The 15,832-nt window shown below is 34.5% G+C and overlaps 1 protein-coding gene across 1 annotated transcript in view; it reads left to right on the top strand.

Moving 5' to 3' along the window:
- LOC134239055 (neurobeachin-like protein 1) overlaps positions 1 to 9,189 on the top strand; it is a 43,798-nt gene extending 34,609 nt beyond the window's left edge. The window contains 11 exon segments of the mRNA XM_062721199.1: positions 1,243 to 1,266; positions 3,418 to 3,515; positions 3,749 to 3,862; positions 3,971 to 4,060; positions 5,259 to 5,368; positions 5,543 to 5,715; positions 6,684 to 6,778; positions 7,003 to 7,119; positions 7,273 to 7,434; positions 7,721 to 7,869; positions 8,098 to 9,189. Of these exon segments, the coding sequence (XP_062577183.1) occupies positions 1,243 to 1,266; positions 3,418 to 3,515; positions 3,749 to 3,862; positions 3,971 to 4,060; positions 5,259 to 5,368; positions 5,543 to 5,715; positions 6,684 to 6,778; positions 7,003 to 7,119; positions 7,273 to 7,434; positions 7,721 to 7,869; positions 8,098 to 8,239 (1,274 nt within the window). The 3' untranslated portion in view covers positions 8,240 to 9,189.
- The last annotated feature ends 6,643 nt before the right edge of the window (positions 9,190 to 15,832 follow it).

Genomic DNA, 15,832 nt, shown 5'->3' with positions numbered 1-15,832 from the left:
GGCGGGGCTCTATTGATTATATGGTGAAAATGCATTTATTCTTTGAAAATCTTCTTCTCAGCTTCTGAGTATTAAATAAAGTAACTAAGCACACAGTAATGATAAGCAAGAGTACCTTTTCCAAAATTGTGAATTTTATGGCCCTAGGGTCAGGGGTTCTGGTGTAAGGGGGGGGGGGGCTCTATTGATTATATAGTGAAAATGCATTAATTCTTTGAGAATGTTCTTCTCTACATCTGGGTATTAAATAAACTACCCGGTAAATAAGTAGATAGTAATGATGAGCAAGAGTGCCTCTTCCAGATTTGTGAATTTTATGGCCCCAGGGTCAGAGGTTCTGGTGTTAGGGCGGGGCTCTATGGATTATATAGTGAAAATGCATTTAATCTTTGAAAATCTTCTTCTTTGCTTCTGGGTATTAAATAAACTAACAAAGCACATAGTTATGATGAGAAAGAGTGCCTTTTCCAAAATTGTGAATTTTATGGCCCCAGGGTCATGGGTTCTGGAGTTAGGGTGGGGCTCTATTGATTATATAGTAAAAATACAATAATTTTTTGAAAATATTTTCTTTTGCTTCCGGGTTTTATGCCAATGATCCAAGTATATATATTTATGATGAAGAAAGGTGCATCTAGCAAAGTGTTTTTTTAAATGCCCCCTGGGTCGGGGGTTACATAGTCTGAAAATAAATTAATGCTTTGAAATCTGCTCTTTGGTATTAATAAACCATTTTATGATAAAATTTGCAAAATTTTGAAATATGTGGCCCCTGGGTCAGTGGCTCCTTTGGGGTGAGGTGCACAACTGGGTATAAAGTGGAAGTACATTTTCTCTTTGTTACTCCGATCTACCTCTGGGTATTAAGTAAATAGAGTAAGCATGCTAAGTTAATAATTATGATAAACAATGGTGCCTCTTTCAAAATTGTGAATTGTGAATTTCATCGCCTCTGGTTTAAAACACGAAATTTAATTGTTTGAAAGTTGTTACACAATACTCAGGTGACCTATAAGGCCCGTGGGCCTCTTGTTTCCTTACAGTTTTAGTCAATAAAGTACATCAATGTAAAGAATGGTAAAAAAATTATGAAATGCTCATTTTGAAGAAGAGAAAAATATTGCTTTGAAGCCAGTATACATGTATTAAGTAATCTATGTTCATACAGATTTTGCCTCTGACAAATACTTTAAGTATGGAGTAGTAAGAGCATTGTTTCAAAAATATATCTTGTTTTTATAGAAGATGATGACTTCTTAGATTCTGGTAATGTCAGCTGAAGCATTTACTAAAAGTTACTCAAATTTTTCAGCATATTTAATATTAAGTCTTTTTTTAGTATTTCAAACTAAAAAATTATACATTTCTGTCTATTTTTTTTATGAAGTAAAATTGAGTTTACCTTCATATAACTCTGCATGACTTTATTGCAATAGTTACAAAAGATTTTTTTATTATTCCTTCTTTCACCTATTCTGTGGTTAGTTAATTTCTTTGGTTTTCCAAATTTTACAAAAAATTTATTGTTTTATATTATAACTCAACATTATAAAAAATCTTACAGTAGTCAAAAAAAAATTATAGTATACCAGCAACATCAAAAGAATCACAAAAATAAAAAATTTAATTAGGTCAATGAAGAAATTTTGATGCTTTCTTGGAAGGATTAATTTGATTTAAAAAAAATTCAGTTTGCAAAATTAACCTGTTGTAAAGTCTTTTAACAATGAAATTTTGAGGCATTCTGGAATGCTGAATATTTTATTACTAAGTTATATACATGTATATAAAGATACTTGTTTTGTTCCCTCATTTATGAGGGTAGATTCACAATCTCCATTTCTTTGCCTACCTTTTAATGTGTTATGGGGCTTTTCACACCATAGGAGCTCACTTATGGCATAATTGTTGCTTATGACTAAAATCAAGTCTTTGACTTAAATCATGATCACTTGAACAAATGTTGATTTCTTGTCCAGAGCCTAATTTATAGTTGAGAGTTGAGATATATAAGAAATTCTAAAGTTTTTTGTAAAACGTTTGCTGATGTGCTGTAAAGATGCATTTGTGTTATGACCCAGAATAAGATTTTTAACTGAGTGTCATGGCAAATTCTAGGATGGGACCATAATATACAGTCCAAATAATTATTAAAATACTAAGAGAAAAATCTTTTTAAAATAACTTTCTGAAGAAGAGCAGGGCTTAGGTGACATAAGCATTTAACCCCCTTCCCAGCAGTCACGCATTTTAACGCATATACCATTTCCTATTTCTGACAAAAAATCACGCATTTACCGTTTCCCCACAATCACACATTTTCATGCACTTTAAAAAGTTCATTAAATCTTCAATTTATTGCCAAATTCCAACCATTTCATTCTTGCATAATCTCATAAAATAAGAAAAATTATTTTCTAATTAAAATATTACGTCATGACATTATTTACACTAAACTTTAGAAAGTGCTTGCAGGGAAATGGTAACGTAATATTTCTGTGACGTGAGGATTCAGTTTATTTTGCATACAATTTTGTAAGTTGTAAAGTGTTAAAAGCCCTTTTGTCTGTTGTACAGTAAAACTCAGTTATAGCGAAGTCCTTGGGACCTGTGAATTTAATTCGCTATATCCGTAATTCTCTATATTTGTATAATGAATTCGTTTAACCATTATAGCGAATTCGCAATGTGCATGTTTTCCTTCAAGTATTACTACCAAATATGTTAGGGAAGCAAATATTACAAAACATATCTTGGATAACTAAGGTTTTATTATGAATTGAATGGTCTATACAAATGCTAAAAGGAAATAAAGTTAGTTCAATTTATCATTTTTTATAATCTTTAAAGTCATTATAAAAGATGTAAATTTTATTATATTTAACCTCAACGGGACTCAAAATCAGTTCGCTATATCTGTAAATTCATTATATCAGAGTTCGTTATAACCGTAAAATTATACAAAGATTTGTTAAGAATTTTGCCGGGGACCCAGAAAAACTTTGTTATGTCTGTGAATTCGCTATATCCGTGTTCGTACTAAACGAGTTTTACTGTATTACTTACTATGATGTACTGTAAACGTATTACATTTAGTATTCTATTAAGCGATTTTGGCAGAAAGTATTGTCCGCTAATTCAAGTACATCGCTAAATGTCTTGTATATTAACTTTTTAACTAGCAACTTCAGACAGCGCTAAATCAAATCTACGCTAACTTGTTGAAAATTGAATTTCCGCCAAATATCATACACGCCAAATGTAATACATTTACAGTATTTTATCTTGCATCTCATGTATACCTAACATTTCAGTAGGTATTAAAATAATTGGATTATACATTCAATGTAGTAGTAATTTTACAGTCTTGTAATGCTGTAAGTGTTATTCTGAGTTACCTGCTCCTTGTGGTTACAGGTGCTGTTGACTTGGATGCTGTGAAGGATGACAAAGAGAGGAAGGCTATAGAGGGGATGATCAACAACTTTGGACAGACTCCCTGTCAGCTTCTGAAGGTGAGAAAATATAGCATGGAATGGAAGGGAATTCTGTGTGAACTTACGAGGCAGTGTAATATGGAATGGGAGGGAATTTTGCGTGAGCTTATTACACATGACTGAAAGAAACGCACCTCACTTTATGAAGTTAAACAGTTAAGACATGTGAAAGAGCTACATTGTACTTACCGGTATTTGTTCCATTTTATTTTGAAAAATGAATGCACATTTTTTTCTGTCGTATATTTCAGGAGGCCCATCCTAGAAGAATGACAATGGAAGAAGTGGCCCTGAAGGCCATCAAAGCTGACCGCCCCCTGTGTGTGTTTGATTTTCTCCATCAGCTCAAGGTTTTCTTTGTGGAGGTCAGTGTTTACATTCAGACTAACTCACAAAAACCAATAACTGTGGGTTTAGACATATGTTACTTTGTTTTGAATTTATATAAATTACCAAAAAAATATTGTGTACAGGTTTCCCAGGAAACTGATCCTCTGGTGTACATTTCCGTCCCTAGAAGTCAAGCGAGGTCCATCATACAGCATGGAATGGCTGATACTATGGTAAACTTTCTTACTTAAAGTTTACTAAAATTTCAAATGCCATGTCTTTAGCTCTACTGGTCAGAGACCAGAAGAGCTTATGTGATAGTAATGCTTCTGGCGTCCGTCCGCCTAGCTGTCCATCTGTCTGTCTGTAAACAATTTTTCAAAATGCTACTCCTCCTACAGTTTTAGTCTGATTTCAATATAACTTGGTACACAAGTAGACTACACCGAGATACATAATTCTCTGTATCGGTTTTTGATTTCGATGAACGATGTTGTTATGGTTATTAAAAATAGAAATTTCTGTGAAATTGTTTAAAATTGTTACTTCTCCTACAGTTGTGGACTGATTTCAATATAACTTGGCACACAAGTAGACTACACTAAGATACATAATTCTTTGTATTGGTTTTTGATTTCGATGAACAGTGTTGCCTCGGTTTCTAAAAGTAAAATTTCTGTGAAATTGTTTCAAAATGCTACTCCTCCTACAGTTTTGGTCTGATTTCAATATAACATTGGCATACAAGTAGAATACACTAAGTTACACTATTCTGTGTATTGGTTTTTGATTTGATGAACGATGTTGCCATGGTTACTAAAAATAGAAATTTGTGTGAAATTGTTTCAAAATGCTACTCTTCCTACAGTTTTGGTCTGATTTCAATTTAACTTGGCACACAGGTAGACTACACTAAGATTCATAATTCAGTTTATCGGTTTTTTGATTCTTATGAATGATGTTGCCATGGTTACTAAACATAGAACTTTCTATGATATACTTCAAAACACTACTCCTCCTAGTTTTGTTCTGATTTCAGTATAATTTTGCACAGAAGTTAAGACTACACTAAGATACAATACACAATTCTATTTATCATTTTTTGATTTTGATGAACATTATTGCCTTGATTACTAAAGATAGAAATTTCTGTAAAATACCACCCCAAACACAGTTTTAGTCTGATTATAATATAATGTGGCATGCAAGTAGACTACACTAAGAACATAAAGAGACTTATAATCAAGGATCATTATTCTATTTATTGCTGTTGTAAAGTTTCAATTCCCAACTGCTACTTTTCTTAAGTAAAAACCAGTAGAGCTTAAGTCTCGACAGAGACTTCTGGTTACCCTTACCTTTTCCACATAGTACTGTAACATCTAAGATAGATATGCTGTGTATTGCTGAGTTCTGTTGACTTATTTCCAGGTGACAATCTCTGAGAGTGGAATTATCGGTCTACATGGCTGGCTGCCCTATGATAAATCCATCTCTAACTACTTCACATTTGAAAAGGACCCAGCTCTCAGCAACCCAAAGTATGGCATAAAACCATTGAATTTCAGGCTTTTATTTGATACAAATTGCTCTAATTTACTTTGTTTCTAAATCTTAAATTGATGTGTCTTTTGAATATCCCTTTATTTTTCACTGATTTGCAAACATTTGTTTGTATTTATTGTTTTTATGAATATTTTAATTTTTATTTATAGAAGTAAAAGAAGAATGCCTTGTCCCTTTTCACCGAATCTAAAAGTGGACTCCAAGCTTTTTATGGTATCCCATGATGCCAAGCTCCTATTCAGTGTTGGTCACTGGGACAATAGTTTACAGGTGTATCACCTGGGAAAGGGGAAGAAAGTCAACCACATCATACAACATATAGGTACATGTATTAAATCAGAGATCACCTGACATCAACTTTATTTTTAATGATGTTAATTACTAGTGACTAGTGGCAAGTTTGACTTTATATACAGTGTCATTACATATATGTACAATGATAATTAACCCTCAGCTAAAAAAAACAGGCTAATTGGGGAATCATTGCTCCCTACTTAAGGAAAAAAGTAGATAATGCGATGAACTTGGGCGGGGGGGGGGGGGGGGGGGGGGGGGGGGGGGGGGGGGGGGGGGGGGGGGGGGGGGGGGGGGGGGCTTCAAGGGGGGCAGGAAGAGCCATAGGGAGTTATGGTATAAAATTTAATTGCAAAAAATCAAAAGCTTTTTGAGATATAGCCCAGAAACGAAAGTTTTACAAACACACATAATGTATGAATTTATGACCTTGACCTTTTGAATTTAAAATAAAGAGCAGTCTTCCTTGGGCTATAGGGAGTTGTGGTATAAAATGTCATTGCGAAAGCTCAAAGGCTTCTCGAGATTTCATGTGGAAACAAAAGTGTTAAAACAGACAAAATTTTTGAATTTATGACCTTGACCTTTTGACCTCAAAATTAATAGGGATCTTCCTTAGGGTATAGGAAGTTATTGTGTAAAACCTAATTGCAAAAGCTCAAAGGCTTCAAAAGATATTGCTTGGAAATGAAAGTGTTACAGATAAATAGAACTACAGACAGACAGAGGGACAGACACACCAAAATTAATATCCCCCACTTTCAGCAGGGGTCAAAAAACAACTGAAATTATGTTGTTATATTCAGTAAAAAAGAATCTCTCTATTTCTCTATTTAAAGAAAGAGTCAATATAATTAATATTAGTTACTTTGAAAAATATTGACAGTCTTTGAGTTTTAAGTCTTGACCATCTAAGAGATTTACAAAAGATTATTACATGTATTATTAAAGATCTTATATACAGGTAATAAGTTTCATATTGCTTGAACATTACAGATGTGGTGACCTGTCTGGCCTTGGATCACTGTGGACGACAGCTGATTACTGGGTCCGCGGATACTTCCTGCATTGTGTGGGAAGTGGTCATGCAGGTAAGGTCAAAGTCAAAAGGTCAAGGTTATTTACAGTGGGGCCTTGTATGATTCTAATGATCAATTCAATATTATTTTAATTATTTAAAGGAAATCAATTTGTTTTATGTCAATGCTATTTGATACCTGTGTTTGATTTATTGTTAACTACTGGTATCTTTATTTGAGATGTATTAAATTTGATCTAAAGTGTTTGTGGTAGAGAAATGTATGATTTATTTAAGGGAGGATACAGCAGCTATGTGAACCCAAAGAGACTTCAGACATTGTATGGACATGATGCTGAGGTGACCGCTGTCCAGATCTCTGTGGAGCTCGATACGGCTGTGTCAGCCTCAAAGGTTGCTAATTTACATAATCAATCAATTTATAGAGAGGGCATGCTTTAATGTTTGATAAATTTAAATCATGCATTGTTTTCTCAAATTTTGGAGGTGTTAGTCTTAAGGAATGTTAAATAAATTCAATGGTAATGATAACTTTTGTACTGTCAGGATGGCACTGTGATTATACACACCGTTCGTAGAGGACACTACATGAGGACCCTCCGTCCGCCGTGCACTATGGGATACACGTTAAATATCCCCCACATGGTAATGGATGATATGGGACGTATTGTGTTGTACTGCCATGAGACATTGCCTATAGAACCAAAGGTAAAATGTATAATCTTCATACAACCTGTAGTAATGAGTAAATGAACACATGTTGTTTGAAGCTTTCTGAAACAATTCATATACAGTAGAACTTCAGTATCTCAAACTCTGCTATCTCAAATACCATGGGTATGTCAAAATGATGTGATTCATTCTCATTGTTTTCTAACCATAACATATCAAACCTTCAAATACATGTATCTTGAAGGTTTCTTGGTCCCATTGCAGCTGAGGTAATCAGGTTTAGCTTTATGTGTGATCTATCTTTCATAGTATTTTTTAACAGGAGAGGTTCTCCCTCCATCTCTTCTCCATCAATGGACAGCACCTGTGTACTGAGAGACTGAGTCAGGGGCTGGGTCATGTGATCAATGTGGAAGATCACCTGATCACAGGCGACAATCAGGGTCAACTCTGCATCTGGGAAACGTTTGGGTAGGAACAGAATTTTATATCATGTGTCATTATCAATTATGTTATTTTATTCCACAACAGTGGAAAATGATCTGATTTTAGTTTTTTACATGCTGATGTGTGCTTAATTACTTTGCAATGTTTATCATAATTATGCAAAAAATACCACTCTGAATAATAAATAGGCATTAGTGTATGCTTTCAACTAGTAAAGTTTTGCTTTATGTTGATCGTTCTTGTTATTTTAAGACTCAGACAACTAACAGTCCTGCCACTCCATGTCCCTGTTCATTCATTGGCCATCACCAATAGCAACAGCCACATCTTCGCTGGTCTGAGAGACGGAAAATTGATCATCATAGGAGTGAAAAATCGATCAGAAATCAGATAATGGCATGGGACTGAAAACTAAGGAGAAAAAACAGCTTACCATTGTCAAAGACATCAAGAAATTGTATTATTCATTGTGGTATGGACCCTGAACTCATTAATTTATTGCCTGTGTCAAAATATGTAACAGTCACTACTACTGGATGTTTTTTTTTTCTGAATTTTTTTTTTACTCTGGTCAATAATTAAGAGGAGTCTATGGTGGCTATTTTTTATCATGTGTGAGATGGGTTATACAGTCACTTAATTTGAGAATTTTTACTGAATAAGTAATGTTTTTGTTTCTTATTATCAGATTATTGTTTTTGTTTATTATCAGATATGCCACAAAGTTGTACCATTACTCATGTCAATGTGATATTTATATACAGATTTCAAAATTTGTAATTTATTTGTTATGGGAGATTGTTTTTATGGCCTAAAAAGATATTTTTATTGCACCAATAAGGTTCAAGTGTTAATATGTAACTCGCATATCTCAATAATTGCAATATGTACTTTGTCTGTTTACATATCTTTGTCAATTGCATTGTTCACTCAGTTGTATAGAATAATGCACACATTACATAAGCTGTTGAATTTCCAAGGCCAAAAATTGGTGCTATATGAAATTTTATACCAAAATTGATTTCCAAATCATCTGGTACACAGTATAAATCTGAAATCAAGTATTTTGATGACATTGTTTCATTCAATCTGTTTAAAAATTCTGTAATATCTAAATAGTTTCCTGAAATATCAACAGAGCATTTAAAAAAGTGCAATGTGAACTGATTTATTTTGGGACTTTTTTATTGCATTTTAAAGAATTAATGTACATGTAACTTAAATATTTCTTTGTAAATTCCTTGCAGCATCCAATTTTAACAATGCAGATTTATACATGGAAAGGTATTATTATAAAGATTATTTTTTATTTGCTGATGGGAATTGAAATAAAGTCTTTTGATATTTTTGTCTTTGAGAATGAAAATGTTGATTTATCATTTATAATGTTTATTTTTTTATTTGCCAGCTACAAAGATCTTTATTGGTTTGAATTTTCACTAACAATCAAAATTATAACAGAGAATTGGGAGATCATAAAGAAGTAGAACAAATCAGACCAAAATGAACATCATTTCTTAAACAGGTGAAATAAAGCTTTGGTGAGATTTGACATAATATGCATTTTTAACAGAAAGATGACATAAGGGCATACTTTACCTTCAAATACAATTTTATGCCTCGACGTTGGTATTTTTTAAAATCCATTTATTCAAGGTTCATACCACTAAAAAGGGGGTCTAAAATGAAACCATCTCAGTGTAATGGTCGACATACAAGTCTCTAAGAAAATACTAATGCTCAAGGTATTTTTCCCCTTTGAATTAAAATTCCAAGGAAATGGGAATATTACTCTTTTTTTTTACCATAGATTAATTTTCCAAAGAAATGTTTTGTTTCACACCTTTTGGTTCAGAAATTGAATATGATTTTATACACTTGAAGCTAGAGGCATTTTGTTTTCCCATGTCCCTTGCTAGCTATCGAGGCCTAGGGTTTATAGGCTATGGATATATAGTTTTTCTACAGATGCACACAGCAGTATTCACATTCCCTCTGCCACATTTAAAGATATACTGGAACTGGATAGTAATGTGATCTTGCTCTTTCAAAAATTTCCATGTTTATACCTGTATTATGGAAAATTTTATTCTCTTGTTAGTTTTATCCTAATCCCAATTGCAAAAACTTCAACACATTTGAATCAATACTTACCTCAATCAGATTTAATATACATTGGGTAGTCCAATTTTAAAAACAATTTCCTTATATTTTGATGAAAATTTTGAATGCCTATTTTAACCCCATGCTAGCACCAAAGGCCATGATTTGATCACACTTTGTTTTTGCTGTTTTGGCTGTTATATGTTTCATCTCATGCTTTTATACAAAATTTGACTACTGAATACTCCATCTATTTGATCTGTACACAGGGTTCACCGGGTGTGACCAGTAAACAGAAGCTATTTACTCCTCCATGGCACCTTATTCCACCTCTGGAATTTCAGGGGGCCCGAATTTTATGCCCTGTTTACATATTTGTATGTAAATTTCTTTAGATCAATCCTGTTCTTTGTCTTCACTTTGATTCCAAAGTAATGTCATCACTCCTATAAATTCTCAAATATCTAATCAAATATTATCAACATAATTTTAGATACCCCGATACTTACATCCCCATGTCTTAAATTGATTTTTACTGTAAAATTTCATTTAGTTATATACAAGAGGCCCAAGGGCCTTGAATCGCTCTTCTGATAAATTGTACAATCTATCACTTCTATTAGAAGCCTCCAACTCTATTAGTATCATAAGACCCAAAATGCATCAACTGACAAAGGCTGAAAATATTTAGCCAGTTAAGACTGAAAATATTATAATATAATTATAAAATACCATAAGTAGGTCAAAGTGACCCACCTTTTGTTTGAAATTTTCTGATGACTCAAGATACATTAATTGACAAAGTTTAAGATTCTAAGCCAATAAGTACCAGATATAATTAATTATAGCCATAAAATGTAGGTCAGAGTGACCTACATTTTGGTCGAAGTTCTCGAAAACGCAAGATGCCTAAATTGACAAAATTGGATGATTCTAAGCTATTAAGTACCTGAGATATTCAAAAGTAGGTCACCGTGACCTACTTTTTGATCGACATTCACCTAAAACCCAAGATGCCTCAACTGACAAAGTTTGATTATTCTAAGCCAATAAGTGCCTGAGATATAGCCATAAAATGTCGAAAGTAGGTCACCGTGACCTTCTTTTTGGTCGACAATCTCCAAAACCCAAGATGCATCAACTAACAAAGTTTGATGATTTTACGTCAATAAGTACCAGAGATACTTAAATATAACCACAAAACCGCAAAAGTAGGTCACAGTGACCTAATTTTTGGTCGTCACTTTCCGACAACCCAGGATGCATCAACTGACAAAGTTTGATGAGTCTAAGCCAATAAGTAACGGAGATACTTAAATAAAGCCATAAAATGTCAAAAGAAGGTCACTGTGACCTAGTTTTTGGTGTCACTCTCTGAAAACCCAAGATGCATCGACTCACAAAATTTAATGATTCTAAGCCAATAAATACCTAGGATACTTAAATCTATCCATAAAATGTTGAAAGTAGGTCATCGTGACCTACATTTTGGTCGACATTTTTCAAAGTCCAAAGATGCATCTACTGACAAAGTTTGATGATCGTTAGTCTGAAGGTAATCAAAATATGTCTTTTAAACAATTTGAAAACAAATGCCTACAAAATTCAAAAAGTAGGTTACAGTGACCTACTTTTTCATAAATATTTTTTAAATTCCCAAGATGCATCAAAGTACAAGATTTAATGATTCTAAACCTCTCAGTGTCTCAAAAAATGGGATTAAATGTTTTAGAAAGGATTAGTCATAAGGTTCAAAAAGTAGGTCACGGTGATCTACTTTTAAGTTGACGTTGTTCGAAGACCCAAGATGCATCAACTGACCAAATTTAATGATCATAGGCCTTAAAGTGTCCAAAATATGCCTCCAAATCAACTTGAAAACAAAAGTCTGTAAAATTTAAAAAGTAGGTCACCATGACCTACTTTTGTGTTAACATTATGTGAAGTCTTAAGATGCATCAACTTATAAGATTTGATGATCCTAGTCTTTATAGTAAGCAAAATATCAACGTTTTTATTAATTGTAAATTTTGGTTAACTTTGAAGTGACCTTGAGACCACACCCTTTGCCCCAGGGTCATGCCTTGAACAATTTTCAATCTTCAACATATCCTGACCCTTATATGTAAGTTTGGTGAAAATCTGCCTGGTGGTTCTGGAGAAGAAGATTTTTTAGCAACCAGTACTTTTGGTTTCATTTTCCTGATTATCTCCCCTTGTTTTAGGGTCCCAACCCTAGTTTTAGTACAAAAGGTAGCCCTTGGGCCAAGGATACCCTGTGACAAATTTGACAATGATTGGCCAAGGGATTCTTGAGTTATGGCCCATATTCTAAAACGTTAACGCACACCGCACGACGCACACCACACAAATGGCCATAGCATTAGCTCTTTGAGCCTTTGGCTCAGAAGAGCTAAAAATACCACTGGTATTTAAAATATAAAGGTATCTCAAAGTCAGGTTTTGTATATTGCTGCATATCTTTTTATCCCAACACTCACTTCTTTTTTAGCTCACCTGAGCCGAAGGCTCAAATGAGCTTTTCTGATCAAAATTTGTCCGTTGTCTGTCGTTGTTTTCGTCGTAGTCGTTGTCGTTGTTGTAAACTTTTCACATTTTCATCTTCTTCTCCAGAACCACTGGGCCAATTTCAACCAAACTTGGCACAAAATATCCTTGGGTGAAGGGGATTCAAGTTTGTTCAAATGGAGGGCCACGCCCTTTTCCAAGGGGAGATAATCATGAATTTGTTAAAAATTAATGGCATTTTAAAAAATCTTCTTCTCCAGAACCGCTGGGCCAGCAAAGATGAAACTCATGTGGAATCATCCTCAGGTAGTGTAGATTCAAGTTTGTTCAAATCATGACCCCCGGGGCAAGGGTGGGGCCAAAATGGCCGACCCAAGTTTTACATAGGAATATATAGGAAAAATCTTTAAAAATCTTCTTCTCCAGAACCACTGGACCAGGAAAGATGAAATCATGTGGAATCATCCTCAGGTAGTGTAGATTCAAGTTTGTTCAAATCATGACCCCCGGGGCAAGGATGGGGCCAAAATGGCCGACCCAAGTTTTACATAGGAATATATAGGAAAAATCTTTAAAAATCTTCTTCTCCAGAACCACTGGGCCAGGAAAGATGAAACTCATATGGAATCATCCTCAGGTAGTGTAGATTCAAATTTGTTAAAATCATGACCCCCGGGGCAAGGGTGGGGCCAAAATGGCCGACCCAAGTTTTACATAGGAATACATAGGAAAAGCTTTAAAAATCTTCTTCTCCAGAACCACTGGGCCAGGAAAGATGAAACTCAAGTGGAATCATCCTCAGGTAGTGTAGATTCAAGTTTGTTCAAATCATGACCCCCGGGGCAAGGGTGGGGCCAAAATGGCCGACCCAGTTTTACATAGGAGTATATAAGAAAAATCTTTAAAAATCTTCTCCTCAAGAACCACTAGGACAGGAAAGATGAAACTCATGTGGAATCATCCTCAGGTAGTGTAGATTCAAGTTTGTTCAAATCATGACCCCTGGGGCGGCAAGGGTGGGGCCAAAATGGCCGACCTAAGTTTTTCATAGGAATATATAGGAAAAATCTTTAAAAATCTTCTTCTAAAGAACCGGGCCAGGAAAGATGAAACTCATGTCGAATCATCCTCAGGTAGTGCAGATTCAAGTTTGTTAAAATCATGACCCCCGGCCCTGGGGATAGGGTGGGACCAAAATGGCCGACCCAAGTTTTACATAGGGATATATAGGGAAACCTTTTAAAATCTTCTTTTCAAGTACTTCAGAGCTATGATTAGTGATATTTATATGGAATCATCCTCAGGTAGTGTAGATTCTAGTTTGTTCAAATGATGAACGCCTGGAAGGGGGGGGGGTTAGTAAATTCAAGCCCGATGTGCTCAGGTGAGCGCTGTGGCCTCTGGGCCTCTTGTTTTTAAATGACAATAATCTTTCTCTCTGTGAAATATGAAGACAGTGCACAATAACCAAACTCTTGAGTCCATTGAAACTATATTATATTATAAATTATGAGCAGAGCAAACACAGATCTAAAATATCACAGGTGGGATCGGGTGTCATGGAGGCCTAAGAATCTCACTGTCAAATGGCTGTCGGATACTCTTTTAATAAGTTGATTTCTTTTCACCAACATAAGTACAAACTACTAGTATTTTTAGACGGGATTACAGGAATGTGTGTACTTCTCTTTGTATGAATGATGTAAGGAATCACTGTCTAGTTAGTAAAGTATGCCAGGGCATCAACGATAGTGGGAAACATGGGATAATTTGCATAGCGGGCGAAGCCCGTTTGCATAAATTGTCCCATGTTTCCCACTATCGTTGATATTCCTGGCATACTTTACTAACTAGACAGTGATTCCTTATATTTCCATTTCATTGTAAAATAAAATTGTAGATTTAGATTTAAAGATGTAGACATATATTTAAATTACACGAGGAATCCTATACCATTTTAATAGTCCTTGTCCATTGACATTAAACACAAAGGCAGGGCTTAGCGTCAGACACAGAGAAAGATGCGCATGTTCTACTCTAAATCCATTCATTACTTTCAAATGAAAGTACAATAAAGAACAAACACACCATTTGGACATAGCAACGACACGCAGTAGCTTTATTTGTGCAGTGTACATAACATATGCAAAATATGAAAATCAATTTGTATATACAAGTTTATGTTGGATTGAATAAATCATGATAAAATTTAAACTTTATCGTGCTCTACGTGTCGTCCTAAACTGGTATTTAAACCACTATTCACCTCTTATATAGCCTTGCTAACGAGACCGGTTCTAAAGAACCACGTGATATACACCAGGTATTCGAATGAAAACCTTGTAATTCCGAAAAAGTAATTCATTATCACACCAAGTAGAAATTGATTTCTGTCTAATTCGTTCCTCAAACGAAAGAAATCATATAGATCTGCATGCATGTTAGGATTCCTTTGCTCCTGACCTATCGACCTGCCTAATTTACATTGAGGTAGAATTCTCAAGATATAAACTCCGATAACTTTAAAAGAGTTATCACAGAAAAAAATTATAAATGGAAATATTTTAAATTTACTCCGTGAAAGGATTTAGACTAGACTGAAAAAAATCATGACAAAATTCAAGTTAAAATCTTGGTTTATTTTCATAGTCATATATTGATTACATTTGCAAATAAAGTTAATGCATCAGCAATATCCAAAACATTAAACAAAAATAATTAAAACAGAAATATATAGACATCTTTACAAACAAAAGTATGACAGATATCTTGGTATAACAATATCTACATGTAGTCCATGATGTTCTGTATTCTCTTCAGAGAAGCCGCCTGTATTCTGTGGTATGGATGTTGTCTGAGTGATTGATGGTAGGAATATAGAGCAGTGTTCATGTCTTTTGTTCTCTGTTGACAGATCCTTAGGATCTGCCATGGCATGTCTCTGAGTAATGTCGGTATATGTATCCCCTGATCATAGTGAACTAGCTCCAACAGATCTTTTAATACCGTCTGTGCTCTTACAGGGTCATTGTGTCTGTAGCATAGGATCTCTAGCATATGAGAAATAGCCAAGGGCGGAATTATTAAGCCATTTCGTCCATTCTGTAAAGCAGTTTGTTGCTCTGTAATTATCTCATTGATATATTATACAATTATGGACTCTTTTGGTGTTGAATATGGTTTGTTATTCACCAGAAAAAATATTCATATTGACCGAGGCGAAGCCGAGGTCAATTTGGATATTTTTCTGGTGAATAACAAACCATATTCAACACCAAAAGAGTCCATAATTGTTTTATTGTATAGTCGGGATTTGAATAGATAAGACATTGAAGGCTGTATGACACCATTTTCA

This window comes from Saccostrea cucullata, unplaced genomic scaffold, assembly GCF_032062105.1.
Source record: "Saccostrea cucullata isolate Sc308-1 unplaced genomic scaffold, CSIRO_AGI_Scuc_v1 ctg376, whole genome shotgun sequence".
NCBI lineage: Eukaryota > Metazoa > Mollusca > Bivalvia > Ostreida > Ostreidae > Saccostrea > Saccostrea cuccullata.
This window is presented reverse-complemented; position numbering and strand designations above follow the sequence as displayed.